Raw genomic sequence first — 26279 nt, 5'->3', positions numbered from 1 at the left:
CTCTCCACACGTCCCCAAAACAAGCAGCCAAGCCTGGAGGACACGTTCACAAAGAACTGCCCATCCAAGCTGGCAGCACAGGGAGCTAAGAAATAGAAATAAAAACCGTCCTTCTTTAGGCAATATCTCAGCTAGGCATTTAAGAACAGCAGGCCAAATCATCCCACACACAAGATTCAGAAGTTTAATGCCTTTCTCAAGATGAATGCAGCGTGGATACGAAATGAGAAGGGATTGTGTTGGATGATGTCATTCAACTTTGTTAATATTTCAAAAAATATATTTAAAAAATTCTGTTTTTACTCTAATTGCACACATTTCCATTAATCTAAGTTCAAATAGCCAAAAGCCCAAGTCACATCCGACCCTGCTACAACCTCTCATGATCCCTCTTCTGAAGCAGCAAACATAAAGAGTTAGCATACAAGAGAGTATAATGAGAAGAAAAAAAAAAAAAAAAAAAAAAAAATTCATGAATAATGTGGTGGTAATAGGAATTAAATTCTACTTTACAATAACAGCCATTTGGAAAGCTTTGTTTACTCTAGAAAGCATTACTAATAGCTAGACCAGCCCGGAAACATCCTTTTCACGTACTTCTAAGTAGCAGGGGTATGTGTTTACACTGAAAAATGAAGCTTGATGTAGTACACTAAAAGTACACGAATGATATACTTTAAATGATGATAGTCGCTGATTAGGAACAGGTGAGAAACTAAACATGCTAAAGCTATCAGCAACACATTATATGCAATTTCCCTTAACTTGAAAACACTGATCGTTGAATGAATGACTTGCCTTAATAAGAGAACTTGTAGGGTCCTATAGGGTTCTTTTGTTAATGTAGGCAATTTTGGCCATCACAGAAGTTCTAATGGTTTCCACGACAAATAACATTGAAAACATTTATAAACAATTGCTAGTAGAGACCAAAAGGGACCAGTTCAGTCTCTATTAAAACTAATACAATTCTCATTTTTAATCAGGAAAACCATTACAAATTCTACGGTTGTAAAACATGCACTCAAGTTATTTAAAGATGATTTAATTATTTATGCACATGAGCATACTTTATGACTTTGAAGAAGAGTGATCAAAGACATCTACCCACAGACTATGTGAAATGCATTGATATGTCCTCCCTTTATATAATAGAGTTTTGTTTGAAATAAAAACAAAGCGCAAGGAAGGTCAATATTTCATCACATTTCATAATGCTCCCTAAGGTTATAGTTTTTGCAAAATAAAAAATAAAAACATTTGCCAACATTATGACTTTCAACCAAATGTCTCCTACTCTTTCATGAGAGCTAAAATATCTATAGGCCTATATGAAAAAAATTCAAACACCAAAAATAGACTGAGCCGCTTCATTTTACATTGTTAAAGCAGCTGCATGGCTCACTCTGGCTCTCTCCATTAAAACTTGAATATACTCTCGAAAGATCCAGTAAATAGTACAGGCTAATTTTGACTTGTGTTTGGGCAAAGAGCTAGAACTCAATATAAATACTGTGGCCTAATGTGGGACTTTGAAAGCACACTCATCACATTGATGAAGAGCTTCCTTAAGAACTCAGTGACTCAGTGTTTGCATCCTTAAGCAAATGAAACACTGCAATAACACTTCTCATTTCGACCCACTGGCCTCAAACTCTTGGAGCAACTGAAAAGCAACTGCAAGTTTTGAAAAATGAAATGTCAATTATTAAAATTACATTTGGACACTGGTCTGGACCCAACACCCATTCAAATTTGATATGAGCAAGTACCCAATGGTCATCTTTCATGAAAACAAAATAGCAATTTGTAACTTAATTAATCAAAAGGCAGAAACAAATATATAAACAAGCATGTCAAAAAGTCAGATCACGTACTTGGGGGTTCTATGCCAGTTGAGCAGTTGCCATTGAAATCAATGGAAATGCTTAAGGATAACTTCATGCAGGAATCGTAAACCTTTTTTGCATTCAGTGTGGAGCTAATGACCAGAATACCAATTTCTAATTAAAATTACTGAAATAAATAAATAAATAAAAAAAATTCTCAGATACATAAAAAAACATTCACAAACGCCATGGGGTAATGACCAGCATTAAGAGCATCTCAAAGGTAACAGTGCCTGATGTGAGTTTCAAAGCTGAGAATGAATGCATTTGGAATGCTGATCTTAATTGTTAGGTATCATTAGTGGATTGTTCTGTTGTCATTGCTGTTGCCTTCTCCTTTCATGAAGCTCAGATCCGGTCTAAGGCCAGTGTCAGATACTAATTACAAAGAACATGCATCCTGCGAGTTAATGAGCATGCACCAAACATTCTGCCAGTATTCAACGCTGACAATACCAGCGACACAGAAAATATTCTAATGTATCTCTCTCCTTTCATCAGACAGTCCTCTGGGTTTTGCGTGTTTGCTTTTACCTGTGAACTAGAGCAGAGCGATGTTACATATTCACAATATATTCACATTCATTTTGCTGGCAATACAAAATTAAGCAACATTTTTAATATGGCAATGTGTTTTTTTTTTATTATTTGGCCATTAAGATTACTAAATACCATGTCATTAGACTAATTTTGCAGTTCATTTTAGAGTTGGTAAAAGCTCAGTTAATTGCAGAGAATCAATTTATACTGTCAAGTCAAATCGATTTATAAATTATTTATTTGCATAATCACTCAAAAATGATTAAGAAAGTCCTTGCATGACATTTAAAAAAAAAAAATACTACAAATGAAAACACTACTGTTTAAAAATGTTTTGAACAAAGTAATATGTTCACCAAGGCTGCATTTATTTGATAAAAATACAGCAAAAAGTGTTACTCCAGTGTCACATGATCTTTCAGAAATCATTGTAATCTGCTAAACACACACACACACACACGCACGCACGCACGCACGCACACACACACACACACACACACACACATATGAAATATAAATCTTTTTAACAGCATCTTTACTTAATTAAATGTGTCATTGCTGAATAAAAGTTTTTGTTGTTGTTGTTTGGGATATTTTGAATGTAGTGCTTCATTTTGCAAGAAATGTGAGGCATTTTGCATTTTATGTGTGCAATTCTTGGAATTGTGTGTAAAGTTTTGAAAAAAGAGGCAAAGTTTTGAAAATGTGTGCAAGCAGCTGAAAAAAAAAAAAACTGTAATCATTAAATGTATTAAAAAGCATTTACATTTAAATCAAAGCAATGAAAACAACTTCAGCTCAATACATCTGCCACATCTTAATTCTCTAGCACATCCTGAAAACAAGACAGTCATGGCAAGACACCTCAAGATTAACAAACCTGCTAGATGACCTTGTGACCTTGAAAACATTATTGGTAGACTATGTCACTATGTAAAGATATCACGAGGACTGCAATTTTTTTTCTTAGCTTTTTCAAACACGGCATTCAGTTTTGTTTACTTCAGTACTGAAAATCATCTTATTTTTAGTGTACAATAACAACCCTGGGTGTATTTTTAGTTTACGCATGCATGTGGGCTGCTGTGTTTAAAAAGTTTAAAAGAACAGGCAAAGCTGAGGGATGTATCAAGACAGCTGATGAATTACAATTAAAATGCTGAATGCACATGATATAGAAAAACAGTCGATGTTCAATTTCAGATCTGTCACCTGCAAACATGCTTGATATAAATGTGAGGAGAACAAATATATCTGTGATATTGCCGCTCACATCCCTGTCTTTCAGTTTCTCAGAGAATGATTGCTCAATAATATCAGAAGTTCAGTGAGAGAAACATTCACTGACCTATTTTCATATTGTGCTAGTCAGGAGACATGCTCTGTTATTGCATAACTGTGAACAAGACTTATACGGTGCCACCAAGGAAAATACAAACACGCATAAAGCAGCTATAATTGCACTCAGAAGAAAATCTGCATCCAGACTATATACAGAAACACAACTGCATGTTGTTTTATGATATTGTACACAGTGATATAATATTGGTGTATCCAGTACAGCTGGGATGTACTGTATTATGGCTGGTTTACATAAGAAAGACGCTTAAGCCTAAGTCTGTTTTTAAATTATGGTTTCCACAATAATTATTATGTTTTCAACATTGATAATAATAACAATAATAATTTAAAAAAATCAATTAATCAACAAAATCAACATAATACAAAAATAACCAAAGAATAAAATTAAGCTGAAGACTGGCTACAGAAAATTTAGTTTTGTCGTGACAGAAAAAAAAAAAAAAAAAAAAAAAAAAAAAATAGAAAACAGTTCTATAATAATGTGTATTATTATTTCAAATTTGTATTGCTTTTTCTGCATTTCTGAGCAAATAAACATAGCCTTAGTGAGCATAAGAGACTACCTTCAATATCAACAACATTTTAAGTAATACACATCAGCAGACTCTGTTTAGGACCACTATAGAACAATCACACCAATTTTCTAACATAAAATGTCCAACATTCACATACCTTTATGTCTGGCATGACATTTATGATCCACATAAAGTCAAACCACAGAAACATTCTCAGAATCAATTGTAACATAATTTATGTTGCATTCCAAAATAACTCACTATCTACAAGGTCTTTCACCATAAAGACACAGAATGCGAAGTAATTTTGAAAAGACATTTCCTGTCAAGGTGTCCGCACAGAGGAAACATGTCAGTCTTTTATCAGTGGCATAATACCAAGGAAAAATAAGATGGCGCCATACTGGGGTCTGTTCAGCACTCTCTTTAATTAGCCCAAGACATTGTTTCATCCTACCCTTTCTCTGTCTAAGCAACCACTAGGTGATCTAATCAGCCTTCTTTTGCAGTCTATTCAGAATCTTTGCGTCACTTCTCCCCTCAAGTTCATCCGAAGCGCCATTTTCTTTACGGAATGAGTTCTCTTTTCACAGTTTTCTTTCTTTTTTCTCACTGAATCTGTTAATAAGAACAGAACTGCATTCATTTGAAGTTCAATGAAGATCTATTTATAAATCACATGAATCATTTTCAAAACCATTTAACATAAGGTAACCTTGAAAGGTAAGTTGCAGTAGTTTGAATGTAGCGACTTTAATTGAAGTAGCAATTTAATAGAGGTGATTTTCAAAAATGTGACTGTGGGCTATGATTCAGAGTCATTATTGTGCCAAATTAGAAGACTTTGAGGCGCTAATATTGTCAGTTATAGTATAGTTAAAGCAGATAATTTAAATTACAATGACAGTTCACCCAAAAATGAAAATTTTGGCAGTTCAAAACCTGTATGACACTTTTTCTAATTCAGCAAATCATGAGAGAATTTACATTTAAGGGTGAACTATACCTTTAAGCACAACATTCTACTTCATAAGTAGTTTGTTGAAAATGCTTTTGATACCTTGACGACATTAAGATGATTTACTGATGTTCTGTGGTTTCAGTGTAAGAAGGTGTCTAATAGGGGTGTAAATTGGACGTTTCACCACGATACGATATCATATGTCATCGATCTTCTTAGCAAGCAATATTATATTTGCGGATATATCAAAACATGCCTTTATATGATTGCCTGTAATTGATATAACATGCTACTTTATACTGTCTTTGTGTAACTATATTATTTTTATGCTATTTTATCAACTAACAAATGCAACCAAAATATAGCATTAATATTTAACTAAACTCTCTGAAATTGGGACCATCCCCATTACATACGCATTGAAAAAATACATTTTTTTTTTTTTTTTTTTTTTATAACAGTCAGACAAGTCTTCTAATGGTCTCTGTAAAAATTCTCTTTTCTTTGCACTGCTTGAAAATTGGCATAGCAGTGTCAAAATAAAGAGTATTTTAAAAATATATCATATCGTTAGTCATTTGATCAATGTATCAATCAATATTACTTGTTTTTTTTAACTGCTTACACACATTTTCAAAACTTTGCCTCTTTTTTTCAAAACTTTACACACAAAACCAAGAATTGCACACACAAAATGAAAATTGCCTCACATCTCTTGCAAAATGAAGCACTGCATTCAAAATATCACAAACGCATCTCAAAAGCAAACACTTGCAAACATCTTTGCCATGATATTAATTCCCGTTAGATTTTTGTGTGTTACATAGAGAATTGTGTGTTGTGCTTTGCAAAAAGTGTTTTGTGAAATTGAAAACTGAATCAAAGGCAGATAATTAGTGTACGTTTTTGCAGATTTGGTGTGTGGTTCTTGGAAATTGTGTGACATGTAAATATTTTGTAAGCAGTTGAAAAAAACTGTAATGTATTGTTATGCCCCTAATGTCCAATTCAACAGTATCTTCAACACAAGGCAAATAAAAGGTAGTTTACACTACAAAACAACGATAATGCAGTAACGAAGAATAAATGGAGGATTAGAACATTCTTTACAGAGACAGAAATTTTATAAATCCAAGCCCACAGTAAAAAATCCTGTCCGTTTGACCTTGTGGAGAAATGCATTGGCAGTGCAAGTGGGTTAGAAGAGTCTCATTTCGGTCTGAAGTCTTGCTACTCTATTTGCTCTCCCCAACAGAGTCTGTTCAATTCTTTCAAACCAGCATAAGCTGTTAGGGCAAGATTAAGAATGGTCATGACGCAATCTCCTCAGAGCAATGCTCTTTCCTCTTATCGGGTGCGCTTGAAAGTGTTAAACGTGTCATATTCACCTTGCTAGAAAAAAAAAAAGTGTTGCCATCTGACACAGCAAGGACGAGAAACCATTCCGCCTTGTGCCTCAGATACTCCTATATGATTTCAAACTGACATCTTGAAAGAAAGGGGAAAAAAAGATGCAAAGTGTCTCTCAATCAAAATCCCCTTTGTACCAGCATGAAAGGCCTTGTAAAGGAATGAAAAGTTGGAGTTGAGTCTGTCTACAATTGTACCCTTTCCGCACGTAGCTTACTTTTTAAAAAGCGAGGTGAACTGAAGCGTCCAGCTGTGAACAGAGATCATTAATACAACAGTTCAAAATTTTCCATTAGACTTGCTCCTGAAAACTAATGCGTACAGGCTGCAGAATTTAGATTACTTCTTTGTTTCAAGGCTTTAAATGTTTTTAGACAGTTTCTTTTGTAGCTAAGATGTAAGCTTTGTTTTTCTTTAGACAGCGCCAAATGCAAATGAAGATCTCAGTGGGGCAGCATGATTCAACAATGGTGACTTTAAAAATTTCTCTAATAACTACCGTCTTTTGAATCATAAAACTAAAACCCGGGCAAAAATCGCTTAAAATAATCTTACTGTGATGATCATGTTATACTGTAATCTGTCAGATCCATGGTGTTCCTTTAACTGCACAATTTTACGCCCAGTTTTATTAAGATTAAACATCTTTCTTTTTCTTAAGGTACTATTTACTGTAACATGCCTTTATTTATTTTTGCTACTCATGCTTGTTCTACAAAGATTTGATGGTTTTAGCCTTGTTCCAGATGTGATTTAGGGCCCTATCATACACATGGTGCAATGCGGCGCAATAGTTTTAGCCCAACGCAGTTCTCATTTTCCCGTCATTTGCCATGTTGTTATAGCAAATTAATTTGTGCCCATTTGTGTGCCCATGGGCATGCTGGTATAATACAGAGGTGTGTTCAGGTGCATTGTTGGTGCGTTGCTATTTTGAGGAACTGAAAATAGACTGCGCCAAAGACCAACTCAAACCTGTACACTTTGCTTATTACATACACAGGGACACGCAGCAGCACACAAACATTTTTTAAATGAAAAAATTACATTCCGCCATGTAAATAGCACAACCCGTGTGCATTAGGCCATGTGCTTAGATCGTTAAAATAGGGCCCTGTAAGTCTTGAACTATGAAACCTCATTGTAAAATTATGAATTACTTAAAACTATAGTGAATTCATTTCAATATTTATTGGATAAAAATGGTTTATAGCACACTTCTGTTTGGGGTCATAATGACCTTTTTAAAGAAAATAATACTTGTATTTAGCAAGAATGCACTAAACTGTTGGTTTCCACAAAAATTAAGCAATGCAACTGTTATCAACATTGATAACAATAAATATTTTTGAGCCGCAAATCAGCATATAAGAATGATTGCTGAAGGATCATGTAACATTGAAGACTGGAGTATGGCTGCAGAAAATTCAATTACATTTAAATATATATATATATATATAAATTAGAAACATGTCAGTTATTTTAAATTGTACAATATTACTGTATTTCTTAAACAAATTAATGCAGCTTTGGTGAGTATAACCGACGTTCAAAACTTGTTAAACCGACGTTAAAATCTGTTTTTACACAAATTAGGTAAAAATTTACACAGTTCAGCCATGAGTCCAACCAAGTGCTAGTATTTTTCCCCCCTTAATTTAAACTTTAGTTATTTACCCATAACAGGCACGAATGAGATAAAATAAAAAGAAAAGAAATTACAATAAAGGTAAAATTTATTTGTGAACAGAATATGTCCAATCAAACTGTGATTTTGAAAAGATAATACATTATTATGTAACTATCACTTAATTGTGTACACTTCTGATGCATAAAGTTCTAGCCTTAGCAAGACACAGCAGTCTGACACTCCATTCTAAAACTGCCCGTATCTGAGAAACACCCTATGATGTATTCACTTGTTAACAACATGGCTTACTTAATTTCTTAACAGAATGTGTCTGGGATTACTCCAGAGAGAGAGAGAGGTGGGGGGTGAGGGGGGAGACAGAATCTGCTTTTGGATCAGATGACAGATGTCTACCACAGCTTTTAACCAGATGTTCGATAACTTTCATTTTAAAAAATAAAATAAAATACAACAACAAACAACAGTTCCACTTAAACCACAAACTAATAAATATCAGTAGGCTGGAGTCCAAACTCAGACCATCTCTATGGGTTTATTTGGTTTAAGGAATACATCAATCTGCATTGTAGATCAGGAGAGAGTATCTGAAAGTATTTGGTTTAATATTAGATCTACAAAGTAATGGTACACACTGTAAATAAGTGTATATTTTATACTGGGTGATCTAGATTATAGATGTGTAAATCTTGTCTTTCAGCCCAAAACCATTTGTGGTACTAAATTATTAATTGTTTACCTTTTCCAATGTCATCCATAATTGACAACAGATAAATCCAACCAGGGCAATCCTTTAAAACTCCATCCCCAAAGTAAAAGTTTATCCAAAGAAAATGTCGTCATCATTTACTCATCATCATGTCATTCCAAACCCGAATGCTGTTTTTTCTCTCTTTCTCAATGGAACACAAAAAGAACATTTTAAAAGAGAAAGATAAGGTTTGGAATGAATTAAGAGCAAGCAAATAAAGACAGAAAGTTAATTTTAAAATCTTGAATCTGATTATAATATGTGATTAAAACTTGCTGTTTCTTTGCATCCAGTTTAATAATCTGATTCTTCCTACTGGCAACTGACTTTTAAACGGTACACCGGTTAATATGCTTGCTAATTTTAGGACATTTGGTTAATCAAACTCTTTATACCATATGTCCTGTATCTAGGTCGATGACCTATGATCTGCCTCCTTCATCCAAAATTATGCCATGTCCCACACCGAATGGATAAGCCTCAAGCATCTGAGTCACGCTGTTTCTAACCCAAATCCAGAGTGCCTGCTCTGCATTAGAATAGCGCTGGGAAAACACTCAAGTGTTGTGTTGATTGCTCATTGCATTGCATTGCATTTGTTGTTATTTTCTTTCTCAAAGAATGGATTACAACTGGCAGCGCTGAAATCATACTGGATTTTATCAAAGCTGTGCAAACACGTAGTATTCTATACATTATTTATACTTATCAGAGGGGAACGTGACCATGCATATTCATTGGAAAGTGTGAGGCAAGCTTTTCTATAGTAAACATCAACCCAGACCTATACTCTATTTTCCAAATGAACCACTGCTGACCACAAGCAGATACCAAGTATACTAAATTGAGGGCCAGTTTTGAATGTTCATGCAGTTATTTGTGTAATAGTTTTATTCATTGTGAGATTATTAGTCTGGCAGTTAGTCAGTGACCTATAGTTAGGACCCAATCCATGTTAGAGACCCGGATGCTGGCACAGTTTAGAAAAGGTGTAAGCGCTGTTATTAATATAAATGCGAGATCGATGGACCTAACGGTGACAACAACGTCATTTCATCCACTTTGCTTTGATGAGTTATCGCATGTGTGCTTGAATCAAAGAGTAAGTTAATTTCTTTACACTGTATATTTACACTGCTACCGTTAATTTGTGTTTAAAGACGTGATTATCGAGTATGCTGTAACACGTCTCTGTAAGCTATTTGCGAGCTAATCCTATAAAATGCAAACACTGTAAACATATTTACCGTGTGTTATTGACATACAAAATGCCAACTGTTATTCTTTTGCATATTTTGCAACCACACTCAAGTAAACTGTTCAAATTCTGAAATGAGTGGTCTATGAGTGATTAGTGCTGCTAATGCTGCCTTCATGTGCTATCGGAATTATTGTAAATACCAGTTTCCTAATCGGAAATTAGACGTGAATGCCTCTCAAGTCGTATTTACTACTGGAAAATTCGGAAATAATTTTGATACCAGAGTTTCCGAGTTGGGCAGGTCATAATCTTTAAACGTGGTGGAGGGGACAACCATTGCTGCTGTCAATGCTGTTCTCACAACAACTAGCCTATGTCCCTTTGTCTTGTCTCTAAAGTAGTGTATTTATAGGCTAGATATAAATGATCATTCGAAACATACTGTATGTTTTATAAGCAGTGAAATAAGCATGTATTTAACCAAAATTCCAGAATTATCAGCAAACTGCATGTGTAGTGCGGTGAATGTTTATGATAGTCAACCAATGGGACGTTACATTTTATTCTTTCTGACATTAAAGCACTTGAATACAACAAGCTCATAATCACGACTTAAGTGGGAAATAGAAATTTCCGATAGCATGTGAAGGCATAAGTTCTCCAACTGGCATAACATTATTGTTCTGACCGGACAATTTTTGGTGGTTGCCCCGGGTATTAATTAGCACGTAAGAGCTTAACAATTCTTTACACCCAGCATCTCAAAAGGTACCAGTGAGCTCCCCTTTAATGGCGTAGACCATACAAATCTGGATTTTCCTTACTTAAATTAATATAAACAAACTTTAATGTTTAAAATGTTAATTTCCTTCCATACAAAAATATGTACAATAACATACGAATGCCATTTAACATCACAAACCTTAGTAGCTTTGTTTTTTACATGCCAAGAGGAAGGCTAATTATAAGTCTATCATTTAAATCCTGATGACTTACTATAGCAAAAACTATGGAAGCTAGTTTCTTTAATAAAATAAAATAAAATAAAATAAAATAAAATAAAATAAAATAAAATAAAAAGAACAGATGCAGCCAAATCATTTCCATAATGACCAGCGTAGTCTACCAAGAGCAACGGAAATTACTGCCTGCTTTAATACATGCTTTTTTGGGAGTTAAATAATGGCGCAAATACCAGTAATTTGATGAGTGCAAACGTTCTTAAAACACATTGCATGATTTATTTTAATACCCTCCTCCCATAAATGTTGTGTTTCAAAGTGAAACTCCTACAAATGCATATTCAAGCGCAAAAATAACTGTCTAAGCCTTTTCAACACTAATTCTTCACTGCGCATCTTTAGTGAATTGTGACAGTACTATTTTAACTCCAAAAGACTGTTTGCGTTGGTGCAAGTTGTTAGTAAATATCTCACAATTCTGTGAAAAAAGTCAGAATGGCAATATACAAACTCAGAATTGTGAGAAATAAACACAGAATTATAATATAAACTCACAAACTCAAGAAAAGAAACAAGCTTCCTTAAAAAAACGCAGCTGAAAAATGGATGTGTAACACTAAATTCTAAATAAACCATCATTAACAACATCCTGATACTTCAGGAAGAAAATTAAATGCTGCAAATGTGTAGAAAATATGGCCATTTAACATGCAAATCACCATTTGAAAATCAGTTATATTGCAGAGTAATGGTTTCATCACTGTCATAATATTATCATAATGTCATAATGCGCAGGCATTCGCTTGGAGAACTAGGAGGAAGTATATTTGGTTCCCTTTTAAACAAATGTAGCTTATTTATGTAGTTGCTCATCATACAGTATGTGAATATGCTGCTTGAGTGCGACCCCAGGGAATATATAAAGCTGTTGTGTCCCTCTTAGGCACACTCTCACTCAGAGAGCATGATGGGAAATAATCTGCTGAATGTGCGGCCCAAACGTTGTCTCCCATTTCCTCCACTGTGGTCCATCCAGCCTGACGTCAATATGTGGATTAGAATGTTTTCATCTCTTTCACTCCCTCCACACTTAATAATCTAAAAGCTGCTTTCCCCGGAAGCAAAACCGCGACATGTGTAACAAAGATTAAAATCCCAGAGACAAAAAGAGAATGATTTATTTTTTCATCTGCATTAATTTTTCACCTTTATTTACCAAAAAGAAGGTGTGGTGAGGAGACGAGTGGGATACACCTACGCTTCTAATGCCTCCTTTCAATTATTCAATACATTTCCATTGTGTTCATCACCTATTTATTGTAACCCACTATAAAATGATATAGTATGATAATAATAATAATAATAATAATAATAATAATAATAATACATTGTCAGGAAGCAAAGGGATACACCAATATTTTAATGTTATGTGTGATAACTGATAACTATTAATATTCCATCCTTTAAAAATATTAAAAATTCTATATTAATTATTTAGAAGAAAACTTAATAATAATAAAATACACTGAAACTTTAAACTATTAAGCCAATATTAAATTTCTAAAATTAACCAATAACCATTATGGTACCTGCATATATTGTGCATCGCTAGAAAAAGACAAACACGGACATCATGTGTCTCAATTATCAAAGATACAAACCATTTTCTTTGTAAGTTAAAAACCCACTTTACTCAAATCTCATATTGATGCTTCTGAGGGCTAACAGTGCCAAAATTCCTGAATTGTGATGGAGTGAATGAGATGTTCTATTCTAAATTGCGTAAGCAAGGCTGCTGACAGTCTGTCCAACAGTAAAAAACACTGACAGCGACAGAATGAATTTTATATGTCTAGTACCACGTTAACGATGATAAACAAGTCACACAATCCATATTTACAGCTTAACACGAGGAAATTCTGTGGAGAAATTGCTTATGATGCCTGTCTAAGCGAAAACTGGTCATCTCCTGCTGATCCTTCTAAAAAGTAAAGCTAGGGACTAAAGTCTCATCAATACTCGTCTGTCACGCGAGGGACAGGAGTCCTCAGGGCGCTGCACATGATCCTTCTCATTATTCATCCTGAACAAAGAAAATAATAGGCAGACTTTCTAGCAGTTCTTATTTCAGAAATGATAAATGGAATTAAGTAATGGCTTTATATGCTACAAATAATGTAACTCCATTAAGTGTAATTTAATCCTAGATATGAAATAATTCCTAAAATGACCTGACCTAAATTGCACTATTAATACAGTAAAGCCTCTTTAAAGCAGGTTACTGTTTCCTCGATAGTTAGCCAGCTACTGGATTTTGTGGCTGCATTCAGAGTAGCATACTACTCTTAGTACATACTAGTATGTTTGCGGCATTAATATTTATTTAAATACACACATACACGCACACACGCACACACACACACACACACACACACACACACACACACACACACACACACACACACACACACACAGTGTTCATCTATTGGAGAACCAAAAAAAATCAATCAAAGCTGTTTCTCTCACTATGTCTAGCTACTAATGGGAAAACCCTGCTGCTTCATGCCTGCAGCAAACCTTAGGCCCTGTCCACACGAACGCGTGTATTTTCAAAACCACCGCTTTTTCTACACGGTTTGGCTGTTCGTCTACATGCAAATGCAGCACCAGCTCACTGAAACCGAACATTTTTGAAAACTCCTGCGAGGGTGAAGATTTTCAAAAACTCAGGTTGTAGCGTCATCATGTAGACAGCGAAACCAGAGATGTTGGCTTGTGATATCAGAACATGCACTGTTATCTTCGTCTATTGGAAACTTTTTCAGGCTTCTGACTGGCCAACATGGCTTTACGGTTGAGATTATATCACCACCTATTGGCTTGGCATGCTCTTGACAGTGGTTCATAGCATGCTTTTGCGTTTCCATGTGGACGGAGATTTTTTTTTTTTTTACGGAACAAGGAAAAATACCTGTAAATGTGTGGACATGGCCTTAGAGAGCTCACGGTCTAAAAAAAGCTTTCTTTGTGGACATGTACCAACTCTTACCTTCTTTATTCATGGCATTTGTCTTGCCTTTAAAAATTTCCCAGTATAGAGCTATGACTATGCAGCATATGATAACATGCCGCCAAAATCGTAAAGGCCAAGGTAAGTTCAGCTGCTATTATGCACACCCTCTGGATTTCCTCTCATCTGCATCACTCTCAAGAGGACACATAAAGAACAGGGCATTTGGGATAATGGGCTGAGACCCACTCTATTATTTGTACTGAGGGAGTCTTAAGTCCTCTGAGCTTCTCTCTCAGGAATTTGAACCAGCCAAGCAGGAAGTCAACTTAAAAGTAGAGCCATTTTCATGTGTTAATAAAATATGGTAATAGCCTCCCGCCATTTTTCATTTTCTTTACTTAGCACCACAACAAAGCCCCCCAAAAAGCATGTCTTAAAGCAGACGGTAATTTGCGCTGCTCTTTGGTAGATTCAAAATGGCACCAGGGAGGGAAGTTCATGAGTGCGTGTCTAAAAGTGAAATGGAATGCACCCCAGGTGTCCACTCTGTTGTATTACTTCCTGGTTATTATCACATGACAACAAAATGGCTACCTTTATGCTGGATTTGTGTGATGATTGCACTGACCTTGATATGGTGAACATATTATGAACATATTATATTTCAATATTATAAAATAAAAAATAGGAATAATATCTAAATAGTTAAAAAATAACTCAAATGTTTTTATGGAAGTAATAGATAAGAAAAATGTAAACACAAGAAAAAGGATGTATATATATATATATATATATATATATATATATATATATATATATATATCTATATATATATATATATATATATATACTGAAAATAAAACAATCATACAAAATCTATTCAGAAAATTTTTTATTTTAGTTTGGTTAATTACGATAAACTGTTTTTTTAACACAGTTATATATTATATTATAACACAGGCTTGTAGAAAGTAATGATCCAGTCAAATCACTCTTCAAGACAAAATGGAAGAGCAATAACTGCACTGTCAACAGGACAAAAGCAAATGTAATGATAAAGGCCAGCATACTGTGAACACAACATGCACAAAAGCCAAAGACAGAAAGATTTCATTCTTCTAAAATTAGCCAATCACTTGCAGTCCATTGCTTTTACTGTAAAGGGAGGGAATGTCTGAAAAAGTTCAATAGAAACTGCAATTTGCAAGATCACTTTGTATTTGTGCTGTTGTCATTTTTGTAATAATACGAGGGTTTCAGAGCATTCAAAGTCACCGTGGATATGTCTCTACTCACCTAAATTTGGCCAGCAGATCCCACACGAAATCTAACATGTACTACAAAACTGTCAATTTAAAGATATAAACCACAAATCGTCCATACTCTAATGAATTCCCTTTCTTCTTGTCTAATCGTTTTATGCAAGCAGCGATTGAGGCACTGTGCCAGTGGCCAACGATTGGTGGACAGAAAGGCTGGCACATTCGTCTTTCCTGCCAATATCCATTCTCACTTCCTCTGAGTCGAGCCCAGCTGTCACAGGCAGACAGAAACAGGACAGAGAAAAGCCTCAGATCAGCACACGGATCACAATCCTTAAATTCTCAACTAATACAGCCCCCAAACCTTCCTTCAGCACCACCTTACCTTGATGAAATGGGCTGTCAATAAAAATCTCTGTTTCTTACATTTATGGAAACATGGAGCTAAAATCTAAAGTGGTTTATTCTGAACCTAGACACATCACAAAAATCCGCACATTTGCCGGCCATATATGAATATCATAGGCAGAACCTCAAGAGGTTTGATCTACGACCCTGGATTCTCTGAACAAGAACTGGAGCCATAAATGTGGGCCACATTAACCCTGAAATAAGGGGAGAGTGGTGCTGCATTTTTCCACAAGTACCCACAATGACCTCTCTTTTTCTTCTATTGTCATCAAAACATTCTTTCCCTGAACATTGACCTCTGAGCCTGCACTCAACTGTTAAGATGGAATATAATTCTATGGGCTTTTGTTCACCAACTTATCTTTAGAGCACTGTGCTAAAATATGTGTTTGCTTTGATTTGGTGACCCTTTAAAGATATACAGTATATTCATATATTCCAGGAACTACAGTATGTTTCCTCATAGTTCTCAGATGCTGGGCAGCACAGCTCAAATGAATGATCTTGAAGTGTAATCTTGGAAACACTGTAAAGAACAACTTAAATGTCTGCGTGTTTGTCGCAGCGCTGTGGGTCTATTCCTGCAACAGAGGGACTTCCGAGCAAGACAAGAATCAATATTATAAGAGGTTTATTACTGAAAAGCTCAAGTTTGAACTTTAACCTCAAAAGATTTAAAATGAATGCGGTAAGAGATTAAAATCAATATACTGTACAGCACAATAACCTTGAGAAATCAATGCATAAACTCCTTTCACACCTTAATAAGAGGAAACGGGAGACTACAAGACACAAGTCATTTGACCGAATTTTTAAATAATTAGCTTGTAGTGGGAAAACAACAATCTGTGCAAACAAGTGAACTAAATAAAAAGACATGAAGTAGGACAAAATGGACAGGCAAATAATATACAGGGCCAAACTAACAAGCATTCAGCATCCAGAATCAGTGGCTAGAGAAATGCACAAGTCACTGGATTTGGGAAGCAATGGCTGGAGGTGGTATTTAATGAAGAGTGTGAATGTTTGCAGGGGAAAACCACTGACACCGCTGGAGAGAGATGCATATTTTTGCAAAATGTCACAGTTATTGTGTGTGATCTACGCAGACATTTTGCTATATATTATATGTAGTTCGATAGATGGAATGATGGAGGCTATCCCAATGTCTTAGGCCTGTTGATTGCAGTGCTTATATACAACTCCATTCACACTTACATAAATGTAATGTCTGCAATTCACCTATCCTGGGACGCATTTCCCAAATGCATTGTATAGTTGCGTGTTCTGTTGTTACTAACATAGTTCAATACATTCGCGAAAAACATCACAAACTTGAGTGGCTGGAACAATAGCTTTCAAGCTGTGGTTAGAAGCATAGTTTCCTCTTAGTATGACATGGACTTACATAGATCATGCTTTTGGGCACAATACATAAGCTAACATGCAGTACCTTTCATTCAACCCCTGTTCTATATCTTCTGACCCAGCCAGGACTCAAACCAGCAACCGTCATGCTGTGAATGAATGACACTACCGACTGAGCTATGATGTTGCACTTGACAGTTTTGTATCATTAAAGTCTAGTTCAGTCACAACAAACAACGATTGACTCCTCTGTGGCTTCATTTAAATGCTCATTTGAGATGCTGTATCTCAAACAGTAGAGCTTGGCTTTTATTAATACTAAGGCTATGGTTTCGATTCCCAGGGAATGTATGCACTGATAAAAATGTGAATGCTAATTTATTTGGAAACCAAATATGTATTTTTTCTTACCAGAGCAAAAATAGACAAAAAGTAATCTGCCGTTTTGTGACTAAAATATACATTACTCAAAATTAACTTCTTGCTTATTGAACTGTTGCATAATGATGGGCATATGAAGAGTGGCTATTGGTTAATTAAATCCTTGCAGTTATTGTATGCTGTGTAATTGTGTATATGCATATGGATATTACTAATTCATTCAGCTTATCTGATGTCACAGCCATATCCTGTATGTCCTTAAAACATCTTGACATGTTTTTTTGTGCGTCTGTCATGATGAGAGCCCTTAATAGATGATTCAGCTGAAGAGATGTGCATTCTATGCATTAGAGACTCTGTGATGAACCTGGGGAAAATTTAGAGCTTCAGATTGCTTATAGTCATCACAATTGTCATTCAAAGCATTTATTTCTACAACCACTTATCCAAACAATGACAGGAGACAGGAAAACTGCCTGCAGCCCCTAAACCAACCAGTAGACAAATAAAGCACAGTGAGAAATTAACCTAATTAAATGGCAATATTATTAATCTGGCTGGGCCACATTGCAATATATGAAAAAATATACACACACACACACACACACACACACACACATTTCTGACTGTGACAAAATGTAATCGAACGCCAGTGAAAATGTTTCCAAAAGAAATGTAATTTTCCTTCCATTCATTCGTTTTGAATTTGAATTTGGTTGAGATTTGAATTAAATTGGACTGAAACATAAGTGTCACAAGGGTCATTTGTTCCACCACTGACCTTGTTCTTTAGAGAAACAGAGGCAGCTAGATGAATTAATTCTGAATTCAGTTGACTGTAGTTTCACAACATCTATTCCAGAGTTGACAAAAGCTTTGTCTGCAAACAAAAAATTGTCAAAGGTGATCAATTTTCAGCACAGGGCTGCCAAATCCACAGTTCAGCCCACAACCATGTAATCATTTAATTTATGCTTGCAAAAACAAAAGACAAAGCTGCCCAACTTGAGCAAATTTCCATGTCAAAGGACAGGCATTCCAGTAAAGATCACTTCAGCCTGCTCATTAATCAGAATAATTTTTGCAGGTGCAGAGATATGATCATCCAAACACAAATAAGCATTGCAATGCTATTTGATAACAGCTCTGCAGTCTGCACCTAGTACTTTCAATTCTAATGAATGGTGCTGATGAAAATATAGCTGAAACAAATCACCTGAACTCTGTCCTCTGATCATGAAATGATAGTTTAATGAGTTTATAGTGCTTTCTGTGTTTGCACCCAACATGCCAATCCAACTTTTCCACTTGGTTGTCAGAGATATAGTCCCCTTCCTCTGCCTCCCTTCCTCCATTATAAACACACACACACACACACACACACACACACACACACACACACACACACACACACACACACACACACACATACACACTTTGTGTTTCCATGTTTCATGGGGACATTCCATAGACGTGATGGTTTTTATACTGTACAAACTGTATTTTCTCCCTACACCTAAACCTACCCCTTACAGGAAACTTTCTACATTTTTTGATTTTCAAAAAACTTAATTCTGTGTAAGCTTGTTTCCTCGTGGGGAACTAAAAATGTCCCCACAAGGTCAACATTTACTGGTATTACTATCCTAGTGGGGATATTTGGTCCCCATAATGTGATAAATACCAGGTACACACACACACCTCTAAAAGTACAGTGCTGTAAGTACAGTATTGATGCACTATGCCCCCATCTATAAACAAGCCCTTTTACAATCACAGCCACAATGCATTTTATTCAATATGTGCTCTTCTGTTCTTCCCCTGCTGACTGAAGTCCTTAAAGCTTTTTACACAATACAGGGGCCTGCTTACACCAGTAAGTTGGAGTACACAGTTTGCAGAAAGCATTATGCTCTTTGTATGACAAGGAATATGGGAACACAGCTGGTATTCTACAACCGTCAATATTCAGATGGATTATGGTTTGTTTTCATTTGCTGTTAAAAAATGTCAGTATTGGCTTGAGAAGCCCTGAGCTCTGCCACCTTCCAATGTTTGTTCACTACAGCAATGGAAACAGCAGAAGCTGGAATAATGGAACATTATTAATATTACTATGAACTGCACTGACTCAAAAATAATATGCAAAATAGTTAACATGACATAGGCTGAAAGGAAAATTGGTTCTAAATGTCGCCTGAATTCCAATAGTTTTGTGCTCTCAGTAGCAATAATTCACTGCACAAACCATGTTTTTCCTTGCTGCAAAGTGAACTTGTATTTACTGTAGTCGTATTTATTACCTTACAACATAGTTTGTTCATAGTTTGATGTCAAAATACATGCTCAAAATGTATTTAAATTAGTAACATTATTTTAGGCCAAATTCCCTCAGAATTTGAGTTTAATTAGACAGACTGCCTTTGACACAAACAGAAATAAAACATACATTTACATTGATTTTGCCATCCTAACTATTTAATATTATATAGTTAGTGGTATTTTATTGGATTAAACATTGTTTTTCTTAATGTTTGCACTCAGAACATCGTTCATGTAGCTTCAACATGAAGGTCATGGGTTCAATTCCCTGGGAATGAGTAAACTGATAAATTTATGCCATGAATGCACTATATAGAAGCATCTTCCAAATGCATCAATGCAACGAAAACGGACCTGTGACCCATTTTTATTGGGTCACGAACCACCAGTTGAGAACTGCTGCTCTATGAACCTCTAAAATGTGGCTGATGAAACTGTTGAAAGACTGACTAAACTCAATTCTGGCTAAGAGAGATCAGCATTTGAATGTACTTGCTTTGATGTTTCGTCATCAAAAGACATTATCAGATCAAAATTAAATTTCTGTATCATATTTTTGTACTGTAACTGAATGTTCAAATGACATGCTTCTTTGTAACATCTAAAAAATTCAAAGCAGATGATTTAGATTCATCTTCCCAATGCAACTTAACTGAGCCAAGACAGAAACAAGTGAGCTTTTGGACTGTTAGTATAAGAAGAACTCATTTGTCTTCTTTTGAACGCTTCATGTGAAAGGTCTGAGTTTGTGTCATGTGACAAAGAAGCTCCTGAAGGTCACATTTATGTCTCCTAAAGGAGGCAGGAAATCAAAGAGTGATTATTGGAGACTAAAGCTGGAATTGCCAACACCTGTCTCACACTGCAGCTAGTGCACATGATCATGATGGATCTGTTAAGGAAGAATTCTCTTAAGAAGAGGAAATGGAGGAATCCACAGGGGGGTTGAATGGCTCAGTTGTGGAGAGCCGGCGCTGCCCTGAGCTCTGAGGGGTGTAGAGGGCGATGCTGTAGGTCACTCCTGGAGTGGTGTTGGAGTTAAAGGTCATTAGGAGTAGCAGCACCTTCAGACGAGCTATATTTCTAGAAGATTTTTCCAAAGTCTGAGGTAGTCGTAATGTCAGGAGGGCAGACCAGCTCTTTGATGAAAGATGTGCTCTTTTTGTGTTAATGTCTTTAACTATTACCAGAAAGAGAAAGGGAAGTTGTTTACTTGATCATGATTTTGAATCATCTAGGTATTTTGAATGGCGATGTACAATCAGTCATCCTTGTCTGCTGAAATATATTATGGTTGAGGATTTGCACAAAAGAAAATGGCAGTGATTCAGCATATTTCAAGATCTTAAAGGAATAATATGTGCAAAAATGAAAAAAATTGAGAAGAAAGACAGTCATACAGGTTTTGAATTGTATTCTTTTAGTATAACTTATACCATTATAGGTTTTTATTAATATCTATAACATTTTTAAATGTATTTAATATTTTATTAGATATTGTTTCTCGTGACTATGTCTATATAGTCATTATTTTTATTTCAGTTTTAATTTTTGTTATTTTAGTACATCACATTAAACTAAATATATATATATATTTATATATATATATAAACAATTTTGTAATGATTTAAGTTTTAATTTCATTCAACAACACAGCATGATGGAAACTATTTTTATCCGATAACTGGATGACAGCATTAATGAAGATTGCAAAGCAATGGGAGTGTCATTCTTAATATTATTACTGTCATCACAAAAGCTGATCACAAATTTATTTATGTGCAAAACTGTACAACAGCCATGCAGCAGGACATTGAAATAGTAATGGCACTCAAATAATTTCAGGTTCCATATCCATACCACAATTCCTGACCACAACCTCAGCTGAACTTTGAGACCTGATGGTTTATGCAACAATTATTATCTTGGTCTCTCACTCGCCAGCCTGCATAATGCTCAGGTGGGCTGTATTAAAATATGGGACACGCCAACCACCAGTGCAGTCAGAAATTATGAATGATTGCCTCACTCTGTAAGGCATTATTTGTGGGACACACACACTGGAGTTATATCACTGACTCTGTCTTGATGTTAATGTCTTCTTGGGATTTTTGCATGAGGACTTGTAATCTTCCAATACAGGGAGAATGAAAACAGCTGGGCAGGAGTGAAGATAAGTACCATAAACGTGCCAGATGTTGTCCTGAGATTAGAACCTCAACACATCAATCATCAACTACAACTGAGGATTTCAACATTTATAGTCCCCGGGACACCCCATTCATACTTTCAGTTAACTCATGGACGCAGTGTATAAAAAGCTAGGTATTGTACATACTATTTTACATTCACTTCAATGAATGGCTAAAACAAACATAATTTGCATATAGAATAATATTTTATTCTCTCTCTCTCTCTCTCTCTCTATATATATATATATATGTATATATATATATATTATATATATATATATATATATATATATATAACACACAGTATATAGTCACAATAGTACAAATAGTCACCTAATGACTATTATATATTCTTAAACGTTTATTAAGTCTTTTTCCCCCCACCAAGAATATAGTTAGCAATAAAAAGTGTCGCTAATTCAGTAAATTGTGTGTCTTTTCTCAGTAAATATTAATTTTCCTTCAGGTATCAGGGCATTAGAGCACACATGCTGAACTTTGTGGTATGATGTAACGGAATGATTAGGGTGCAAGAACATCACAGTAAGAGTCAAATGAGGGGAAAAGCTATTCAGTGTGAATTTACAATACATTCCTGGCTACTAGTAATATGTCCACAGTAATAGTTCATTTTGACAGTGAAATTACAATGTCATGTTCTGAGTTTTACATTACAGTACAGAAAGAAATAACAGTGCAACCAGCTGTGTTACATCGGTTCGATGCATGAATTATTCAATGACTTTCAGGGGTGTCTACTTTTAAAAGAAATCATTAATTTTTTGGACACAATCTGCTTTGTCTCGCACAACTGAACTGTATTACAGTACTTAAAGTGCAGTCAGCTAAATGTCAATTTACTTTTGAACTCTACCACGGTCCTTTGCTGAAGTTAAAATCTTATTTTATGAGGTGTCAGTTTTACTAGAATTTGAAAATAAGAAAAAATAAACAAGAAAATGTTCAATGTTTCCACATTCTACATTATCCCATAATGCAGTACTACTGGTTATTTCACACACACACACACACACACACACACACACACACACACACAGAGAGAGAGAGAGAGAGAGAGAGAGAGACCGATGATTAAGGTATGTCTCGGTTCATCTAAAAATGTGTGGCTCTTCACATTTACAAAAAAGTAATCAAATTACGCATCTGTAGTCATGAGATTTGACTATAACATCATAAATATGGCCAGGGTTAAAGTCAATAGCTCTTGGCACTAATGCGTTCAGCCTCATTTATTGCTGGGCGTCAGAATGTTCAAACCTCCTGCTGTTTCACAACGTACCGTATGAAAAATGACATTCACCCAGTGTCTGTGCCCATTCCCCGACAACACTACCCCAAAGTGCTGTGGATGAAGCGGTGATATTCGCGGAGAATCCGAACTAAGCGGCGTCTCGCAAAAAAAAAAAAAAAAAATAAAAAAAAAAACTTGATCTAAGTATATATTAAAGACTTATTAATATGTGGATGCATTGGTTTCCGAAGAAAATATGTGTGCAGAATCCGTAAAGCTGTGCAGAATGAGTGTTTTCTACTACGTATATAACGATAAAACACAACAATTACTTACCAACAGCTACTTGCAGTAGATCAGCGCACAAGAGAAAGCACAAAGACAAGACGGTCATTTTCCCCATATTTTGCAATAAATCCCAAACTCCATTTGCGTCTACATGCTCTCCGGCAGCTCGCCGCGTAATTCCCACCATTCCAAAGGGATACGATCCCACAAACTGGTCATGATGCTGTCCAAGTGTCGGAGGGAAGATTGAAGTTTAAAACAAACGAGCACTCAAAAGGGTTTAATGATGGTGAAGATTGCGTAAAGGTTATTAAAAGCGTTGCATTGTGAAATAGTCTCCTCGCGAAGGCTGCAACCAGCGTTTACGCACAGACGAGGTTTAAAAAATAGATATGGATTTGGATGAAAATCTCTCTCTCTCTCTCTCTTTCTTTCTCTCTCTCTCTCTCACCCTCCCTCCCTCTAGAAACAGACACTAACCGAGTCACTCGTGATCACTCGCTTTTTATTTCACACAATTTTCCTTAATCCTACCCTGGCTCCAAACCCTTCCCCTCTAATTCTGTCCACTAAGCCGATTTATTCCTGCTGGATTTTTCCCCACATTGAAAAGGTTTTGAAAGATCATTATAGGCATATACGTGCATGGTGCGATGCCTTACCCTGCATTAACTGCATAGAACCTGGAAAGATCAAGTGCTGGAAATGTTTCTACGAACAGCGTCACCTAGGGTATCTGCAAATGAACCCCACTCATCTTCAGTGAGTTTTCATGTTGTACTAAGTTTTCATGCATGTGGGTCAATAGGGATGTCTGTGAGGATAAAAAGACGAAAAATCCTTTAAAAAAATCTACCTTAAAATACATATTTCAGGTTGTTTAAATGCAATCTTTGCATTTGTGGGAGTTTCAAAAAATTGTGAAGAAAAATAAAATAAATAATAATAATAATATATATATATATATATATATATATATATATATATATATGTGTGTGTGTGTGTGTGTGTGTGTGTGTGTGTGTGTGTGTGTGTGTGTGTGAAAATAAACATATAAATAAAATTATCATTAAAAATAATATTAAAAATAAAAAAATCAAAAAAACAAATAAAAAACAAAAAACAAATAAAATACAAAAAAAATAAATAAAACAATTCCATCCACCCTAACAATCATTTTCCATATATAAGTAAATATCATACTATATATTTATATATATATATATATATATATATATAATATATATATATATATATATATATATATATATATATATATATATATATTATAAAGGTCCATAAATGTAATACATACTGGTAACATGAACCGATTCTGGTGACATGATGACAAAATAGATTCCAGCATGTTGTTTACATTACATTTAGATTTAGATTTTCTTCAGAATTGTGGTATTTTATTGACATACAGAACCCTGACATATAATAATATATTTGGCCCAGAACAAATTGATGGTTAATGAATTGAATCACAAGGCAATGATGTAAATTCACTCTTCATTTAAACCAAAAACGTGGCTTAAAGCTGCCTTTAACGTTCCTTCTTTTCTAACGTTATTTAAAGCATTTGGAGTAGCGACTCAGGTAGCCAATAAAATTTCTGGGCTGCCTATAGGACCACCATCTCGACACACCCCTGGATCTATATACTAATCCCATTTTCATAAAAAAAAGAGAATTATTTTATTGGCCTCATAAAATTATACATTACTGCATGCTGGCAATGGACACGATTTACCAGGCAATCCTATGCATGCTGGTAGACAAATAGATTAGTGTGCCAAGCGTATTGTTTAATCATCGTAAAGGTTAATGTGGCCATATGGGTCTTTACCATGAATGAGACAGTTTGCAGAAGCTCCCACACAATACATACAGTCTAGCACTTTACCTGAGCCCGGGAGTACATTAATGAAATGCTAATCTTGCCTCCGACGACACCCACAAGGAAGGAGGGAAGCAAGGATGAGAATATTATGCAATACTCTGGGGTCAAGACCTCGTTGCAGGCGCTCTGAAATTCAATCAAACGCACAAATTATAAAATATATTTCTGAACTCTCCAACAGAACCTGCCACAAGTGCTAATTAAAGGAATGTGGGTGTACTTGCACGTACCTGAGGCGGTTTAAGGTCTTCCTGATGATGAACTCCATTGTGCCAAACACTTTGTATTCACCTACACCCACACCACAGATGGCAAGTTCTTGCGCAATCCTTTTGGGACGCTCAAAAAAAAATATATATCGTGCAGACTGTGAATTTGGCTCATTTGAATGTGTATTTGTTTTTATGTGCTGAAGAAACTTGACAAGAGACAGACAAAGGCATGCAGCGATACCTGACTGACACTCACGCTCACAATAGGTACTGCTGCATATTTATTAACTGAGCCAGAGTGTCAGTCAGATACTCTCTGTCCTGCTTAGTCCTTCCTCTGAGCACACGTGCTTGCAGAGTCAAGACAAGACCCTTGGTAAGGCTCTCTGATGATTAATGAGACGGCGGTGCTGTGACGCAAGGGAATGAACAG

The 26279-nt window shown here is 35.5% G+C and overlaps 1 protein-coding gene across 2 annotated transcripts in view; it reads right to left on the bottom strand.

Annotated features, from left to right (window-relative positions):
• LOC109069555 (immunoglobulin superfamily member 21-like) overlaps window positions 1-24365 on the bottom strand; it is a 191324-nt gene extending 166959 nt beyond the window's left edge. The window contains exon 1 of one of the 2 annotated variants that reach the window (XM_042734023.1): window positions 23777-24365. In XM_042734023.1, the coding sequence (XP_042589957.1) occupies window positions 23777-23915 (139 nt within the window). In that variant the 5' untranslated portion in view covers window positions 23916-24365. The remainder of the gene's footprint in view (window positions 1-23776) is intronic. The other variant, XM_042734024.1, reaches the window with a different exon arrangement.
• Window positions 24366-26279: the final 1914 nt, after the last annotated feature.

The sequence above is a fragment of the Cyprinus carpio genome, chromosome B11 (genome assembly GCF_018340385.1).
Source record: "Cyprinus carpio isolate SPL01 chromosome B11, ASM1834038v1, whole genome shotgun sequence".
NCBI classification, from domain to species: domain Eukaryota; kingdom Metazoa; phylum Chordata; class Actinopteri; order Cypriniformes; family Cyprinidae; genus Cyprinus; species Cyprinus carpio.
This window is presented reverse-complemented; position numbering and strand designations above follow the sequence as displayed.